Genomic DNA, 17060 nt, shown 5'->3' on the forward strand with positions numbered 1-17060 from the left:
AACTGCCTTCTCCAACTTCCCATACACACTTACTTTAGCCTGCAGCTTCCTGCCAGCCAATCAGATTGGATTACTGAGAGACACGCCTCCACACTCTGAAGAAGGCATGCAGTGTGGAGGACCGTCCCTCTCTTGTGTTTACACTAAAGTGAAGACAGACAAGCCCTAGCAACGGTCTTTTAAGGGACTGGTGGAAAGGGACAGGGGGCATTAATGAAAGCTGTTATTATAAGGCAATTACAGATGTTTTGGTAGTCAATGACACACTAACTCAGGTATACATGCCTATCTAATAAACTAGCAAATACAAATATATGACAGTTACACTTTGAAAAGGACCTTTCACCACGCCTGACATGCCTGTTTAATAGTTTCATGCATTCCCTATGTAATAACAATTCAGGGACATCTATTCTTTTGGCTTTATGTTGTGCCATGCCTTTATTATTTCTACTAGAAGTTAAAAATTAATTGCTAGCAGTCTGCAGTAAGGGTACAGAAGGGTGGTAACCAGTTGGAGTTGTGGACAGCAATACAGCTAAATGCAGGAGGGAAATTTCTTCTGTCAGGCAGGCGCATAAGTACCAGATTGATATGTACCAGACCGGTGGCCGTTATGAGGGCATCGCCCCACCAGGAAATTTCCCTGTAGGATCTATGACTATTCCACCCCTGGTGCTTGGTGGCATCTGTGTTGGTCCCATGTGCCTGGTCTGCTGTGAAAAATGATGTTTTAATATATGCAAATGAGCCTGTAGGAGCAATGAGGCATGGCCTTTACACCTAGAGGCTCTGCTCTTTGCAACTACCACGCCCTCTTCACTTTGACAGGTCCAGGTGCGATAACGTTTTCACTGCCTGGCCCTGTCAAAGTTCTCTAGGTGTAATGGCAATGCCCATGTTGCTCCTAGAAGCTCATTTGCATATATTAAAACTTCATTTTTCTCAGCAATGTGGGCATATATGAACATAGGACCAACACAGATGCCTTCAGCTGCCAACTCATATGCAACAGTCAGCCAGTTTCATAGGTACAAGTCTGCTGACAGATGCCCTTTACAAAAAATATCCTATGAGAAGAATCAATATAAACACATACCATAACTGATTATTTCTTATCATAGGAGCTATGCATCAATCATAACATTAAATGAGGATGTAACTTCACCGGTTGCACGAATTGTATCTTGACAATAACCCAATCTTATCTGCATCCACATATGCATGTTTAAAGCGGTGCTACACAGACTTTTACTAGGCCAGTATAAAAGGTTAAATTCTGGTTCTCTTTAGAAAAGGTATTGCTTCTGTCCCAGTGAAGGCCTTCCATACAATTTCCCCATAAAAAAGAAGTGGTCTGTGTTGCCTTCATATAACATCTGAACACTTACTTTTGAGAAAATCCAAGTTTGACTCTCTCCAGCTCGACACCATGCACATAACCCTTGTAGCTGACTTTAGATGGGGATTCAGGTTCATTTGACAGAGTGACAAAAAGGTGATCTCCCTTTAATACTGAAGGGCGGTTTTCAGCTACCCCCGGCACCTATGGCAATAATGAAAAAAATATATACAGTATATAAAGCCTCATTCAGATAGCTGAAGTGTGTACATTAGTGTCCATATTATTAGAGATGAGCGAATTTTATATTTTGAATTTTGTTTGCGGTTCGTTTTGTGGTATTTAGTGAATTGCATTATGGATTCTGTTACCACGGACCATAACTCAATTCCATGACTAAATGCATAAAAGAATGCCTTTAGAGGCATTTAGTTATGCAGTCTGTGGCCTGCATAACGGATGCGTACCATTTACGTTATGCAGGAGAGGACTCCAGCACCACAGCTATATAGGATGTTGGAAGTTTAGGCAATTAAATCCACGGCCAGGCTGGGAATTGAGGCCATACATAGTACGGACATTTAAATATGGCCACATTGCACCTTTCTTAATAAGGTTTAAAATAGTGAGAGCTGTTAAATCGACTAAACATCAGATGTGTTGTATGTTTAAAGTAAAAGTAAACCTAGAGAAGCAAGTAAAAGCTAACCCATCATCATGAAATTCAGCACAATCCGCACGGGGGTGATGATTGGAATATATTTTGGATAGTCTGTGTGGGGTGAGGTACCACCTCTAAGAGAATTTCCAGGCATTGTCCTGGTGGTCGCTACATCTAAATGACTTCGAGGTAGAGTACAATCAAAGGCAAATGTCATCAGTCTTTAGTAGATATCTTCATTCTTTAGTAGATATAGAATGTAAAATTATCTTAACTAGTGTTGATCGAGCACCAAAGTGCTCGGGTGCTCTGGCCGAACACATCGGGATGCGCGGGTGCTCTACAGAGCACCCGAGTATAAGTGGAGTCAATGGAAGAACCCGAGCATTAAACCAGGCACCCCCTGCTCTGAAGAGGGGAGGGAGCCTGGTTCATAGGAAAAGGTCAGAAATTGATGGAAACACCACCGAAATAGTTCGGGAACAGCATGGGGAGGATGTCGGAATGCATCTTGAACTCCCAGGTCGCTGCTGGGAACGATCTTGTCCGTGTAGTACACCACTTTTACAGACTGACAATAATACGCACAAAACCAACGATAAAATCGATTTAAGAGGAAAAATTCCTGTATATTTACTTCTATATAAAGTGTAAGTGCTGACAAAAATTACAAGGAAGAGGCATTCCAATACACACTTTGTTACACATAAAGGAGGGCATCATACACAGCTTTCAAAAACTATGATTGATGGCCTGCTGGTGACCCTCAAAAACATTTGGAGCATGGGCCTGCTGATCTGACCATCTAAAACATTATGGGCAAGGGCCTGCTGCCGCTTTGGTGACTCTAGATAACCTGGGGCCGATCGCACGTCCCTGTGATGGTGACGATCCATTTGGATGTCTTCCCTATGAACTTTCGATGTTATTTTCTGCGCCTACCATAGTGATCACGGGTAATAGGGAATCAGGGTTTGATTCCGGGGAGGGAGCCTGAGAAACGGCTACAGCTACCACATCCAAGCAAGGCAGCATGCGCGCAAATTACCTATTAGGTATAATTAGGTGAGGGCCTGCAGGTGAGCTGACCCTCTAAAAGATTGTAGTTGAGGGCCTGTTGGTGAGCTGACCCTCAAAAGATTGTAGGTGAGGGCCTGCAGGTGAGTTGACATGATTTTTGATTTTGTATTTAGCAGTGAAAAAAAAAAACAGCCGGTGAGTTGACCCTGTAAAACATTAGATGCGAGGGCATGTATGCAAGGGCATTAAATGCGACGAATAAGCATGTTGATATGATGGAAGAGGAGGAAGAGAAAAAGGAAGATTCAACCATATACCCTTTTTTGTGTTGGATGTGGTGCATGGGAATACAGTGTATTCAGTACATTCTAAACAACACATTTAAAGAGCCTTTATGTTCAACCGCTTTCCTCTGGTGGAGCCGAGAGGTCAGGGGCAAGAGTCAACCTGTCATCATTTTCAGTTACCAGGCAGATACGCTTATCTGTTATAATGCCACCAGCAGCACTAAATACCTGCTTAGACAAAACGCTGGCAGCAGGGCAGGCCAGCACTTCCAAGGCGCCAGTTCGTTCCACGTGTCCAGCTTGGACACCCAGTAGTTGTAAGGCACTGAGAACGCTGACATGGTCTGCTATGTACTCCTTCACCATCTTCCAAAATGTTTCCCTCCTAGTGACACTAGGCCGCGCATCATGGTGAGGGTGCTGGTGGGGTGTCATGAAACTGTCCCAGGCTTTGAAGAGTGTTGCCCTGCTGTGTGTTCCCTTTGTCTCCCCTCCTCGGTTGGCCAAGGAACTACGGACTCTGCCGCTCTGCCGCAAGCGTTGTCAGATGGAAATTTTTGGAGCAATTTTTCAACAAGAACCTTCTGGTATTGCACCATTTTGCTTGTCCTCTCCACCAGAGGAATGAGAGATGAGAAGTTCTCTTTGTAGCGGGGATCGAGAAGGGTTAACAACCAGTAATCTGTGTTGTCTAAAATGCGTATAACGCACGGGTCGCGGGAAAGGCAGCCTAACATAAAGTCAGCCATGTGTGCCAGAGTACAAACAGCCAAGATTTCGCTGTCATCATCAGGAGGATCACTCTCAATCTCCTCATCCTCCTCTTCTGCCCACCCACGAAGAACAGATGGAATTAAAATTCCAAGGGTATTACCCTCTGTAGCGGAGAGGCAACCGTCTCCTGCTCCTCCTCCTCTTATTCGTCCAATTCGCACTGAGAAGACAAACTGAGAGTGGTCTGGCTATCAGCCTGTGTAATGTCTTCCCCCATTTCCACCTCTTTCACACGCAAAGCGTTGTCCTTAATTGTGAGCAGCGAGCGTTTGAGTAGACACAGAAGTGGCATGGTTGCACTGATAATAGCGTTATCGCCGCTCACCATCTGTGTTGATTCCTCAAAGTTTCTTAAAACCTCACAGAGGTCAGACATCCATGCCCACTCCTCGGTTGTGAAAAGCGGAAGCTGACTGGAAAGGCGACGACCATGTTGCAGCTGGTATTCCACTACTGCCCTCTGCTGCTCACATAGCTTGGCCAACATGTGGAACGTCAAGTTCCAGCATGTGCTTACGTCGCACAACAGCCGATGAGCTGGCAATTTCAAGCGCTGCTGCAGCGTTGACACATGGGCTGAAGCTGTCGATGACTTGCGGAAATGTGCACACACGCGGCGCACCTTCACCAGTAGCTCAGGCAAATTGGGATAGGTTTTGAGAAACCGCTGAACCACTAAGTTGAAGACGTGGGCTAGGCATGGGATGTGTGTGAGCTTGCCGAGCTCCAAAGCCGCCAGCAAGTTACGGCCATTATCAGACACAACCATGCCTGGTTGTAGGTTGAGTGGCGAGAGTCACAGCTCAGTCTGGTCTCTTATCCCTTGCCACAGCTCTGCGGCGGTGTTCTGTTTGTCATCTAAGCATATCAGCTTCAGCACGGCCTGTTGACGCTTCCTCACTGCAGTGCTACACTACTTCCAACTACCGACTGATGGCTGACTGGTGCTGCATGCGGATAATTTGGAGGTGGAAGTGGAGGAGGAGAAGTGGGGGTTGGAGCCACTAATGCAGGTAGCTGGCGGAAACCCTGATCGACGTAGGGCCCGCAATACTTGGAGTCGGTAGCACCTGTGCCATCCAAGGGTACAACTCGCTCCTGGCCTACACAACATTCACCCAGTGTGCCGTCAGGGAATTGTAGCGTCCCTGTCCGAATGCACTTGCCAATGTCCATGTGTCCGTGGTTAAGTGAACCTTCCCAGTAACTGCGTTGGTCAGGGCACGTGTGATGTTACGTGACACATGTTGGTGTAAGGCACACCTTAAAAAATAGTGGCGGCTGGGGACTGAGTAACGTGGGATGGCCGTCGACATTAGGCTGCGGAAGGCCTCAGTGTCCACAAGCCTAAATGGCAACATTTCCAGTGCCAGTAATTTGAAAAGCTGCGCATTTAGTGCTATGGGCTGTGGGTGGGTGGCTGGGTATTTGCGCTTGGGTTCAAAAGCCTGGGGTAATGACATTTGGACGCTTTGCTGGGACACGGAAGTGGATGTGGTCGCTGATGGTGCTTGCAAAGGTCCAAGTGCAGGGCGGGAGACATCCAGGCCTGCACCTTTGACAGGAGATTGGCCAGCACGTAACATACAGGAAGAGGAGGGAGTGGTGTGTAGAGATGGCCTTGCGGTTCGCCCGGCGGTCGATTCACGGCAAACTTTGCTCGTTCGCGGTTCCCCGAACAGGTCGACAGATGGAGATGTCCGCCAGCACCATTTTTTTTTTTCATTGTGCAGAACTTTGATCCATTACACATCCATCAGGTGGGACAGGACAGCCAATTGAGACGTTTTAGCACATGGACACTCCCCCCTACCCTCTACATAAACCTGATCTGGCTGCCATTTTACATTCAAGTACTGGTATAGGTGTGCTATCGATAGGTGATACATACTGAGGAGTGTGATATACTTATAATATACTTTCTAACATAGAATGTATATTATAGTGCATTTGTATTGTGCAGCAGTTGTGTGCGGTTCTGCTGCGATACTGCAGCTATACAGAGGGACAAACGCTATTGGAACAACTAAATGCAACTGATGTGATATACCAGTTGCCCCCCCAAAAGACTGATTGAGACAGGGGTGTGATATACCTATAAAATACTTTCTATATAGTGCATTTGTATTGTGCATCAGTTGTGTGCGGTTCTGCTGCGATATCGCAGCTATACAGAGGGACAAACGCTATTGGAACAACTAATTGCAACTGGTGTGATATACCAGTTGCCCCCCCCCCCCCCCCCCCCAAAAAAGTGATTAAGGGGTTTGATATACCTGCTTCCAGCAAATAATCATTAAGGTGTTCTATATACCTGCTTCCACAAATACTGCTCTTCTATAGGGACTTTGTCACAGGGTCATTTTAACAATGACAGGCAGAGAAAGAGGCAGGCCATTCTGCAGGGGTGGTAGGGGTCGGGCAGGTGCATCTAAGTGGGAAGTTGGAGAAGGTGCATGCGATTACGTCAAAGGACACACCAGAGTTGGTTGAGTGGCTCACTTAGCCTTCTGCTTCTGCACCCTCCTCATCCTCTGTATCAGCACCCTTATTCTCTGCTGTGTGCCCCCCCAAAGACACCACCACCACTATAGCCCCTCCACTCAAGTCAGAAGAATTATTTTCCCATCCATTCCCAGACCTTACCGATGCGCAGCCATTCTTGGCATCGGATCAGGAAGAGGAGGTAGCAAGGGCCGCCACCCAGCGGTCTGACAACAGTACCTAGATCAGCCCAAGGAGGTGGTCCGCGCTGTTGCTGTGCCTACTCCGAGATCTCTAATGTAAGTGGTGGTGAAGGTGACGATGATGACGTGTCGATGGACGTCATGTGGGTGCCCACAAGAGAGGAAGAGGAGGGGAGTTCAGAGGGAGAGACAGAGCAGCAGATAGGGAGGAGAAGGAGAAGCAGGCAGAACTTTCAGTGCACAGAAGACAAAAAGCAGACTGCAAATGTATCTGGAGCAAGCCATCCACCATGCACGGTCACATCTGGCACTCACAGGACGTCGGCACATGGCTCCACAGTGTGGGCTTTCTTTACGTGTCAGCTGCTGACAATAGTGTTGCCATCTGCAGCCTGTGCTGTCAACGCATAAGTCGCTGTAAGCCCAACACTCACCTAGGGACGACCACCTTAAGAAGGCACCTGGCCTCCCATCACCGAGCCCAGTGGGACAAACACCATCAGAACCCACAAAGCCACACTCCAGGCGCTCTACGTCCTGCCTCTTCTCCTTCCATTTGTCCTCCACTCTGCCTTCCACCGTGCCGTCGTCGCGTTCATCTGGCAAAAGGCAGGCTTCAGTGGCCCAAATGTTCGAATGTAAAAAGTTGATGACGCCGGATAACCCTCTTGCCCAATGGCTAACCTCCGGCTTATCGGAACTGCTAGCCCGCCAACTACTGCCACATAAACTGGTGGACTCGCAGGCCTTTAGAAAATTTGTGGCCATTGGCACACCGCAATGGAAGGTCACAGGAAGGATATATTTCTGCCAGAAGGGCATCCCAGAGCTATATGGCCATGTTTAGCAGCAAGTGAATGTATCTTTGGCACACAGTGTCGGTGCCAAGATGCATCTGACCACAGACACATGGTCAAGCAAACAGGGGTAGAGAAGGTACATAACTTTTACTGCCCATTGGCTGAACCTTCTTAAGGCTGTCAAGCATGCAACCTGTGGCACCCGTGTGGATTTGTTACCACCACAGATTGCATGCAGGCCTGCCTCTTCTTCTCCTCCTCCTACTTCATCCTCCATCTTTTCCTCTGCCGCTGCACCCCCCCCCAGCTCCCCAGAACCTATTCCATGTGCCAGGTGAGACGTTGCCATGCTGTGCTGCGGCTGTTGTGCCTGGAAGCCAAGAGCCACACCTGCACTTTTTTCAGCTCTGCAGTCACAGGCCGATCAGTGGCTAACCCTGCTCAATTTGACAGTTGGTAAAGTGGTGTGCGACAACAGTGCCAATCTGCTGAGCACAATGAAAGAGGGCAAAATGACACACGTGCCGTGCATGGCACACGTCCCGATTCGTGCAGCGATTCGTTGCCAAATACCCCGGGGTCCAGGACATCTTGGGGCAGGCCAGGAAAATCTCTGGCTCGCCTTGCTGACGTTCAGCGGCGACACTACTTACCCATCAGATGTGTGACTTATGACTGCCCGACGTGCTGGAACTCAACCTTGTATATGCTTGATAGGCTGTTCCAGCAGAAACGTGCCGTTAACAACTACCTGTACGAAGTCTGCGGCAGGACACGTTCTGAGGAGCTTAGTTTTTTTCACCGCACCAGTGGCTGCTCATGCGCAACACATGCAGACTTCTGCGGCCATTTGATGAGATCACCAAACTGGTCAGTCGCAGCCAGAGCGCCATCAGGGACATTGTACCTTACGCCTTCTTTCTGAGCGTGCATTGCATCGTGTCATTGATCAAGCCGCTGAGGAGCAGGAGCAGGAAGATGAGGAAGTCGCAATGCTAAATTAATTCCCAGGGGGGCTACTCCATCTGAGACAAATCAGCAGGAGTCTGAAGAGGAGTTAGAGGAGGATGGTGCCTGGGGGGAAGGAGGAGCAAGAAGAACAGGCTTTAAACTTTTTTGGGATCCCTGGTGTTGTCCGTAGATGGGGGGAAGAGACCAAGGACGACATTCTCCTGGGCAACGAGCAGGAGCCAGGCCGCTTCACCACTTCCAATTTAGTGCAAATGGGGGCTTTTAATGCCCCTGTGTTTGATGAGGGACCCCCGTATAAAAAGCATAAAGGGCAAGGACCAGTACTGGGTGGCAACATACTTAGACCCCTGGTACAAACACAAAATGGTGGACATGTTACTAGCATCTCAGAGGGCTGTCAGAATGCAGCATTTCCAGGCCTTGCTGCAAGAGATGCTGCATTCTGCTGTTGCGGGAGCTGGCAGAGGAATTTCCACCCACAGAGAAACAGTTGCGAGTACCAATCCTACAGCGCATGCAAGAAGAGGGTTGAAGATGTGTTGGTCACTTCGGATATGAGATCATTCTTGCAGCCAACCCATCGACAGCCGCCCTCCGGATCCATCCTCAGGGAGCGCCTAGAACGATAGCTGTCCGACTACATCAGGTTAACAGCCGATGTGGACGCTCTGAGAAGCGAGGAACCCCTTGACTACTGGGTGTGCAGGCTTGACCTGTGGCCAGAGCTGGCACAATTTGCCATGGAACTCTTAGCTTACCCCTCATCGAGTGTCCTGTCTGAAAGGACGTTCAGCACAGTAGGGGAGATCATGACCAATAAGCGCACTCGCCTAGCTCCGGACAGTGTGGACTATCTCACATTTCAAAAAATGAATGAGGCATGGATCTCGGATTAACCACTTCCCATCTGGGCCATTTGCCCCCTTCCTGACCAGGCCTAATTTTGCAAAACTGACATATCTCACTTCATGTGGTAATAACTTTGGAACGCCTTTATTTATCCAAGTCATTCAGAGATTGTTTTCTCGTGACACATTGTACTTCATGATAGTCATAAATTTGAGTCAAAATATTTCACCTTTATTTATGAAAACATCCCAAATTTACCCAAAAATTTGTAAAATTCGCAATTTTCTAAATTTCAATTTCTCTGCTTTTAAAACAGAAAGTGATACCTCATAAAATATTTATTATTTAACATTCCCCATATGTCTACTTCATGTTGGCATAATTTTGGAAATGTCATTTTATTTTTTTAGGACGTTAGAAGGCTTAGAAGTTTAGAAGAAATTCTTCAAATTTTTAAGAAAATTGCCAAAACCCACTTTATAAGGACCAGTTCAGGTCTGAAGTCACTTTGTGGGGCCTACATAGTGGATACCCCCATAAATGACCCCATTGTAGAAACTACACCCCTCAAGTTACTCAAAACTGATTTTACAAACTTTGTTAACCCTTTATGCGTTCCACAAGAATTAAAGGAAAATGGAGATCAAATTTTTAAATTTCACTTTTTGGGCAGATTTTCCATTTTAATCCAATTTTTTCTTTAACACATCGATGGTTAACAGCCAAACAAAACTCAATATTTATTAGCCAGATTCTGCGGTTTACAGAAACACCCCACATGTGGTCATAAACTGCTGTATGGGCACACGGCAGGGCGCAGAAGAAAAGGAACTCCACATGGTTTTTAGATGCCATGTCCCATTTGAAGCCCCCTGATGCACCCTTACAGTAGAAACTCCCAAGAAGTGACCCCATTTTGGAAATTAGGGGATAAGGTGCCAGTTTTATTAGTACTATTTTTGGGTACATATGATTTTTTGATCATTCGTTATAACACTTTATGGGGCAAGGTGACCAAAAAAATTAGTTGTTTTAGCACAGTTTCTATTTATTTATTTTTACAGCGTTCACCTGAGCGGTTCAGTCAAGTGACATTTTTATAGAGCAGATTGTTACGGACGTGGCGATACCTAATATGTATACTTTTTCTCATTTGATAAAGTTTTACACAATAATAGCATTTTTGAAACAAAAAAATTATGTTTTAATGTGTCCATGTTCTGATAGCTATAGTTTTTTTATTTTTTGAGAGATTTTCTTATGTAGGGGCTCATTTTTTGCGGGATGAGGTGACTGTTTTATTGGTACCATTTTGTGGGACATACACATTTTTGATCACTTGGTGTTGCACCTTTTGTGATGCAAGGTGACAAAAATTGCTTGTTTTGACAGTTTTTTTTTTTGTTTTTTTTTACGGTGTTCACCCGAGGGGTTAGCTCATGTGATATTTTTATAGAGCTGGTTTTTACGGATGTGGCAATACCAAATATGTCTATTTTATTTTTTCTATTTTTAATTTTTTTTTATTCCTTACTTGGGGACCTTTTTTTTTTATTTTATTTTTTTCAACCCTTAATTTTTTTTTATTTCATTTTACACTTTTCGTCCCCCATAAGGTCATACAAGACCTCTGGGGGACATTTGCTTCACTTTTTCTTTTTTTTTTCACTGTTGATTTCTCCTGTAACTGGGGCTGACATAGTAGCCCCAGTTACAGAAGAAATGCACCCCCCAGAGAGGCTGTACAGCGTGATTCTCCGCTGTACAGCCTCAGAAGCAGGGCTGATCGAGGTCTCTGTAAGACCTCACACAGCTCCTGCACGCTCCGGTCCCGGCGGTCCATAGCGCTTCCTGCTCTGCAGACACAGCGCTCTGTGAGCGCTGTGTCTGCAGCGATCCGGAAGGCAGGGACACCTGGGAACTGTCCCTGCCTTATCTCTGGGTTGCCCTGCTGTCACTGACAGCGGGCAACCCGATCAGCAGCTGCACGATTAGCGTGCAGCTGCTATTTCTGAAAGGACGTTTTAAAACGTGCTTTCAGAAATAGAGGTCCACCCATAGGACGTTTATATCCTATGGGCGGACTTAAAGCGGTTAATTCAACACCTGTGACGACCACGTTTAATTGAATTTCCTCATGCCAGCCCACACATTCCCGCCACCCAGAACAAATAATGGTTCCTGTCTTATATAAATACAGCAGCATAAAAGTCCTTTTCTGTCCGGTGAATGCCTAATGTTTGGGACCTCCAAGGAATTCAACACCTGTGACGACCACGTGTTTTTGAATTTCAACTATTATCATTTGAGTATTTTTCAAGAGGGGGGATTTTGTTAGCCATGTTTTTAATCCAATTTTATACTTTTAGTTCTTTTAAACATATGTATTTGACATGTATTTGTACTGGCCTGCAGTAAAATTGATATCCAATGACCGTTTAATATACCTCGAACCACATAATCACTTGATGTTTTATGTTTGGTGAATTAATAATTTTAGGGGCCTGTAGTCCACTGGCCTTTAGTTAAATTGATATCCATTGACCGTCTAATATACCTCCAGCCACATAATGGCCCGTACTATTCGCCGGCGAACATAGCTTGTTCGCGTTCGCCGCAGCGGGCGAACATATGCGATGTTCAGTCCGCCCCTATACATCATTGAGTAAACTTTGACCCTGTACCTCACAGTCAGCAGGCACATTCCAGCCAATCAGCAGCAGACCCTCCCACCTCCTGGACAGCATCCATTTTAGATTCATTCGGAAGCTGCATTCTCAGTGAGAAGAGAAACAGTGCTGCTGCTGCTGATTCAATAGGGAAAGCGTTAGCTAGGGCATTGTTCTGTGTCCACAGACTCATCGCTATAAGGACAGCGTCCTGACAGCACCCCAAAAAGCCCTTTTCAGGGCTGGTACATCAGTGTGCTTTTTTTTATTTTATATATATATGTTGCAGTTGCCTGGCTGCCCGTGTGCGAGAGGCTGCAGGCTCAGTCACAGACAGCACGTGCACACCATTCATACAGGGTGTGACAGAAAATACCTTGCAGATAAAAAAAAATTATATTTAATATTTTTCTGTGATATAATCACATTTGCCAGCCCGTGTGTGTCAGGCCCACGCAGACTGTACTGTGGCCACTGGCTAGGCCTCCACTCATACCGTTACAGGGTGTCATTCACTCAGATACCTTGCAGATAAAAATATTCGATTTAAAATTTTTCGGTGATATAATCACATTTGCAAGCCCGTGTGTGTCAGGCCCACACAAACTGTACTGTGGCCACTGGCTCGGCCTCCACAGGGTGTCATTCACTCAAATACCTTGCAGATAAAAAAAATTATATTTAACATTTTTCTGTGATATAAATCACATTTGCACGCCCGTGTGTTTCAGGCCCACACAGACTGTATTGTGGCCACTGGCTAGTGGCTAGGCCTCCACTCATACCGTTACAGGGTGTCATTCACTCAAATAGCTTGCAGATAAAAAAAATTATATTTAAAATTTTTGTGTGATATAATCACATTTGCAAGCCCGTGTGTGTCAGGCCCACACAGACTGTATTGTGGCCACTGGCTAGGCCTCCACTCATACCGTTACAGGGTGTCATTCACTCAAATACCTTGCAGATTAAAAAAAATAATATTTAAAATTTTTCTGTGATATAATTACAGTTGCAAGCCCGTGTGTGTCAGGCCCACACAGACTGTACTGTGCCCACTGCCCACCACTTATATAGGGTGGAAAAGTACCTTGCACGCATAGTACCACTTATCTAAAATGACAGGCAGAGGCAGGCCACCCCGAAGGGGCTGTCGTGGTGCTGTGATTTCCACTGGCCCTGGAATAGTGCCCAGTAGTCAGAGGCCACGTACCCTGAACCCCAAAAATTCAGAGAAAATAGTTGACTGGCTTACACAGGACACCCAATCTTTAACAGCTTCCGCTAAGAACCTTGACGCACCATCCTCCTCCAGCTCAGCTTTGATCACCTGCTCTCAAGTTACCACTCTCCCGCCTGCCGCCACCACCACCACTACCCCCACAGCCGCTTCACTTGATCCCTCAGAGGAGTTATTTACACATCCGTTGGATGAAATTAGTGATGCGCAACCATTATTGCCAGAGGATGTAGATAACAGGGATATCTCTCAGTCAGGCAGCATTACACACATGGACGTACAGTATGATGATGATGATGATGATGATGTTGTACCCGCTGCTGCTTCCTTTGCTCAGGTGTCAGATACAAGTGAAGTGGTTGATGATGACGATGTGGCCGTGGATGCCACGTGGGTGCCTGCTCGAAGAGAAGAAGAAGAGGGGGAAAGTTCAGAAGGGGAGACAGAGAGAAGGAGGAGTTGAGTTGGAAGCAGGGGGAGGTCGTCGAAAGGAGCTAGTGGCACAGTCAGACAGCATGTATCGGCACCCGGGGTCAGCCAGACAGCACGCCAATCAACGCATGCTGTTACCACCACCAGAATGCCGTCATTGCAAAGCTTAGCAGTGTGGCATTTTTTTTGTGTGTCTGCCTCTGACAACAGCGATGCCATTTGCAACCTGTGCCAAAAGAAACAGAGTTGTGGGAAATCCAACACCCACCTAGGTCCTGCTTTGCGAAGGCACATGATCGCACATCACAAACGCCTATGGGATCAACACATGATGACAAGTAGAAGCAGCACACAAGCTCAAAGCCACCATCCTCCTCCTGGTCCAGCATCTTCAACCACGTCAACCACTGCTGTCCTCCTTGCCCCCTCTCAACCACCCACCTCTCACCTTCAGCAGTTCCATCTCATCTGCCCATAGTCAGGTGTCTGTAAAGGAAATGTTTGAGCGTAAGAAGCCAATGTCACAGAGTCACCTCCTTGCCCGGCGTCTGACAGCTGGCTTGACGGAACTCTTAGCCCGCCAGCTTTTACCATACCAGCTGGTGGAGTCTGAGACCTTCAAAAAATGTGTCGCTATTGGAACACCACAGTGGAAGGTAGCCGGACGACTGATTGAAAAGAAAGTCTTGGCATCTCTGGCATACAGTGTTGGGGCAAGGGTCCATCTGACCACTGATACCTGGTCTGCAAAGCACGGTCAGGGCAGGTATATCACCTACACTGCGCATTGGGTCAACCTGCTGACGGCTGCCAAGCATGGAATGCGTGGCTCTGCAGCGGAGTTGGTGACACCGCCACGACTTGCAGAGAGGCCTACTGCCACCTCCTCTACTCCTCCTACTCCATCCTCTTCATAACCTCCTCGGCTGAGTCCTCTTCTGCTGCGGCGTCTGGCTGCACATCAACTGAATCCCCCCAGCTCCCCAGGGGCTATTCCACATCCCGGATACGACAGTGTAATGCTGTCTTGGGGTTGACTTGCCTGAAAGCAGAGAGCCACTCCGGACCAGCACTCCTGTCCGCCCTGAACGCACAGGTGGATCAGTGGCTGACCCCTTACCAACTGGAGATCGGCAAAGTGGTGTGTGACCATGGAAGCAATTTGTTGGCGGCATTGAATTTGGGCAAGTTGTCACATGTGCCGTGCATGGCACATGTGTTGAATCTCATCGTACAACGCTTTGTGTCTAAGTACCCAGGCTTACAGGATGTCCTCAAGCAGGCAAGGAAGGTGTGTGGCCATTTCAGGCGTTCCTACACGGCCATGGCGCACTTTTCAGACATTCAGCGCTGAAACAACATGCCAGTGAGGTGCTTGATTTGCGACAGCCCGACACGTCGGAATTCAACACTCCTAATGTTCGACCGCCTGCTCCAACAAGAAAAAGCCGTCAACGAGTATTTGTATGACCGGGGTGCTAGGAAAGCCTCTGCGGAGCTGGGAATTTTTTTGACACGTTACTGGACGCTCATGCGCAATGCCTGTAGGCTCATGCGTCCTTTTGAGGAGGTGACAAACCTAGTCAGTCGCACCGAAGGCACCATCAGCGACCTCATCCCATTTGTTTTCTTCCTGGAGTGTGCCCTACGAAGAGTGCTGGATCAGGCTGCAGATGAGCGTGAAGAGGAAGAGTTGTGGTCACCATCACCATCAGAAACAGCCTTGTCATCATCGCTTGCCGGACCTGCGGCAACGCTGGAAGAGGAGTATGAGGAAGAGGAGTCAGAGGAGGAATGTGGCTTTGAAGAGGATGAAGACCAACAACAGCAGGCATCCCAGGGTGCTCGTTGTTGTCACCTATCTGGGACCCGTGGTGTTGTACGTGGCTGGGGAGAAGAACAGAACGTCAATGACATCAGTGAGGAGGAGGAATGGGAAATGAGTAGCTCGGCATCCAACCTTGTGCAAATGGGGTCTTTCATGCTGTCATGTCTGTTGAGGGACCCTCGTATAAAAAGGATGAAGGAGAACGACCTGTACTGGGTGGCCACGCTACTAGACTCCCGGTATAAGCAGAAAGTGCCTGAAATGTTACCAAATTATCGAAAGTCAGAAAGAATGCAGCAGTTCAAAACCAAACTAAAAAATATGCTTTACACAGCTTATAAGGGGGATGTCACAGCACAATGTGAATCTAACAGGGGAAGAGGTAAAAGTATTCCTCCTCCTACCACGACCACGGCGGCAAGGACAGGACGCTTTACAGATGTGTTGTTGATGGAGGACATGCAGAGCTTTTTCAGTCCTACACATCGCCACAGCCCTTCGGGATCCAGCCTTAGAGAATGACTCGACCGACAGGTAGCAGACTACCTCGCCTTAACTGCAGATATCCACACTCTGAGGAGCGATGAACCCCTTGACTACTGGGTGTGCAGGCTTGACCTGTGGCCTGAACTATCCCAGTTTGCGATAGAACTTCTGGCCTGCCCCGCTTCAAGTGTCCTGTCAGAAAGGACCTTCAGTGCAGCAGGAGGCATTGTCACTGACAAAAGAAGTTGCCTCGGTCAAAAAAGTGTTGATTACCTCACCTTCATTAAGATGAATGAGGCATGGATCCCGAAGGGACTGACAGTGGGGGATACGTTTGACTAACAAAAGGCCTGATGACATGCCTTGGCCTCAAAATGGTCCCCACGCTGCTGTATTTAATGTCTGCATACCGGATGACTTTCGTGAATTTTACGCCACCAACTAGGGTTCAAGCCGCAATGTTTTAGCCACCTTTCTGCCTGGAAAACATCAATTTTTCCGGCCGCTGCTACAGCAGCGGCTGCAACATTGCCTAGTTTTTCAGGCATGTGTACATGCCTAATTTTTCTGGCCTCTAGTGCTGCATTGTGGCTGCAAAAACAAAACAAAAAAAAGGCACATACATGTGTCAATTCCCCTTCGTGATCGGTACCTTGTTGTGGTGAAGGGCTTGCGTATCACAATGAAGCGATCATCACCTCTATGATCACCTCTATGATTACCTCCTTCATTATGATCAGACTAAAAGCGATCGGCTGGATAATTATTTTTCTTTTTTCTTTTTTTTTTATAAATACATAATATTATACATAATAAAGTCTCTTAATAGTTTATTAGAAATAATGCAGACAATTAAAAAAATCCCCATCAATTCCAATGCAAAGCAAGTACGGAGCTCAGAACAAAATTATTTCAGGATGTCATTTATTCGACAATGATTAATCAATTCGACACACGTCCCCGGATAGGGGACGTAACAGGGATTAAACTGATAGGAATAGGACTAGTTAAGA

At 46.9% G+C, this 17060-nt stretch overlaps 2 protein-coding genes across 9 annotated transcripts in view; both read right to left on the reverse strand.

Annotated features, from left to right (window-relative positions):
* The window catches only part of INPP4A (inositol polyphosphate-4-phosphatase type I A), a 393978-nt gene that overhangs the window by 266054 nt on the left and 110864 nt on the right, over window positions 1-17060 (reverse strand). The gene's annotated exons all lie outside the window — the stretch shown is intronic.
* The window catches only part of LOC122931482, a 162109-nt gene that overhangs the window by 69655 nt on the left and 75394 nt on the right, over window positions 1-17060 (reverse strand). The window contains exon 9 of the mRNA XM_044285547.1: window positions 1392-1546. Coding sequence (XP_044141482.1) covers window positions 1392-1546 — 155 coding nt within the window. The remainder of the gene's footprint in view (window positions 1-1391; window positions 1547-17060) is intronic.

Source organism: Bufo gargarizans, chromosome 3 (assembly GCF_014858855.1).
Source record: "Bufo gargarizans isolate SCDJY-AF-19 chromosome 3, ASM1485885v1, whole genome shotgun sequence".
Classification (NCBI taxonomy): Eukaryota; Metazoa; Chordata; class Amphibia; order Anura; family Bufonidae; genus Bufo; species Bufo gargarizans.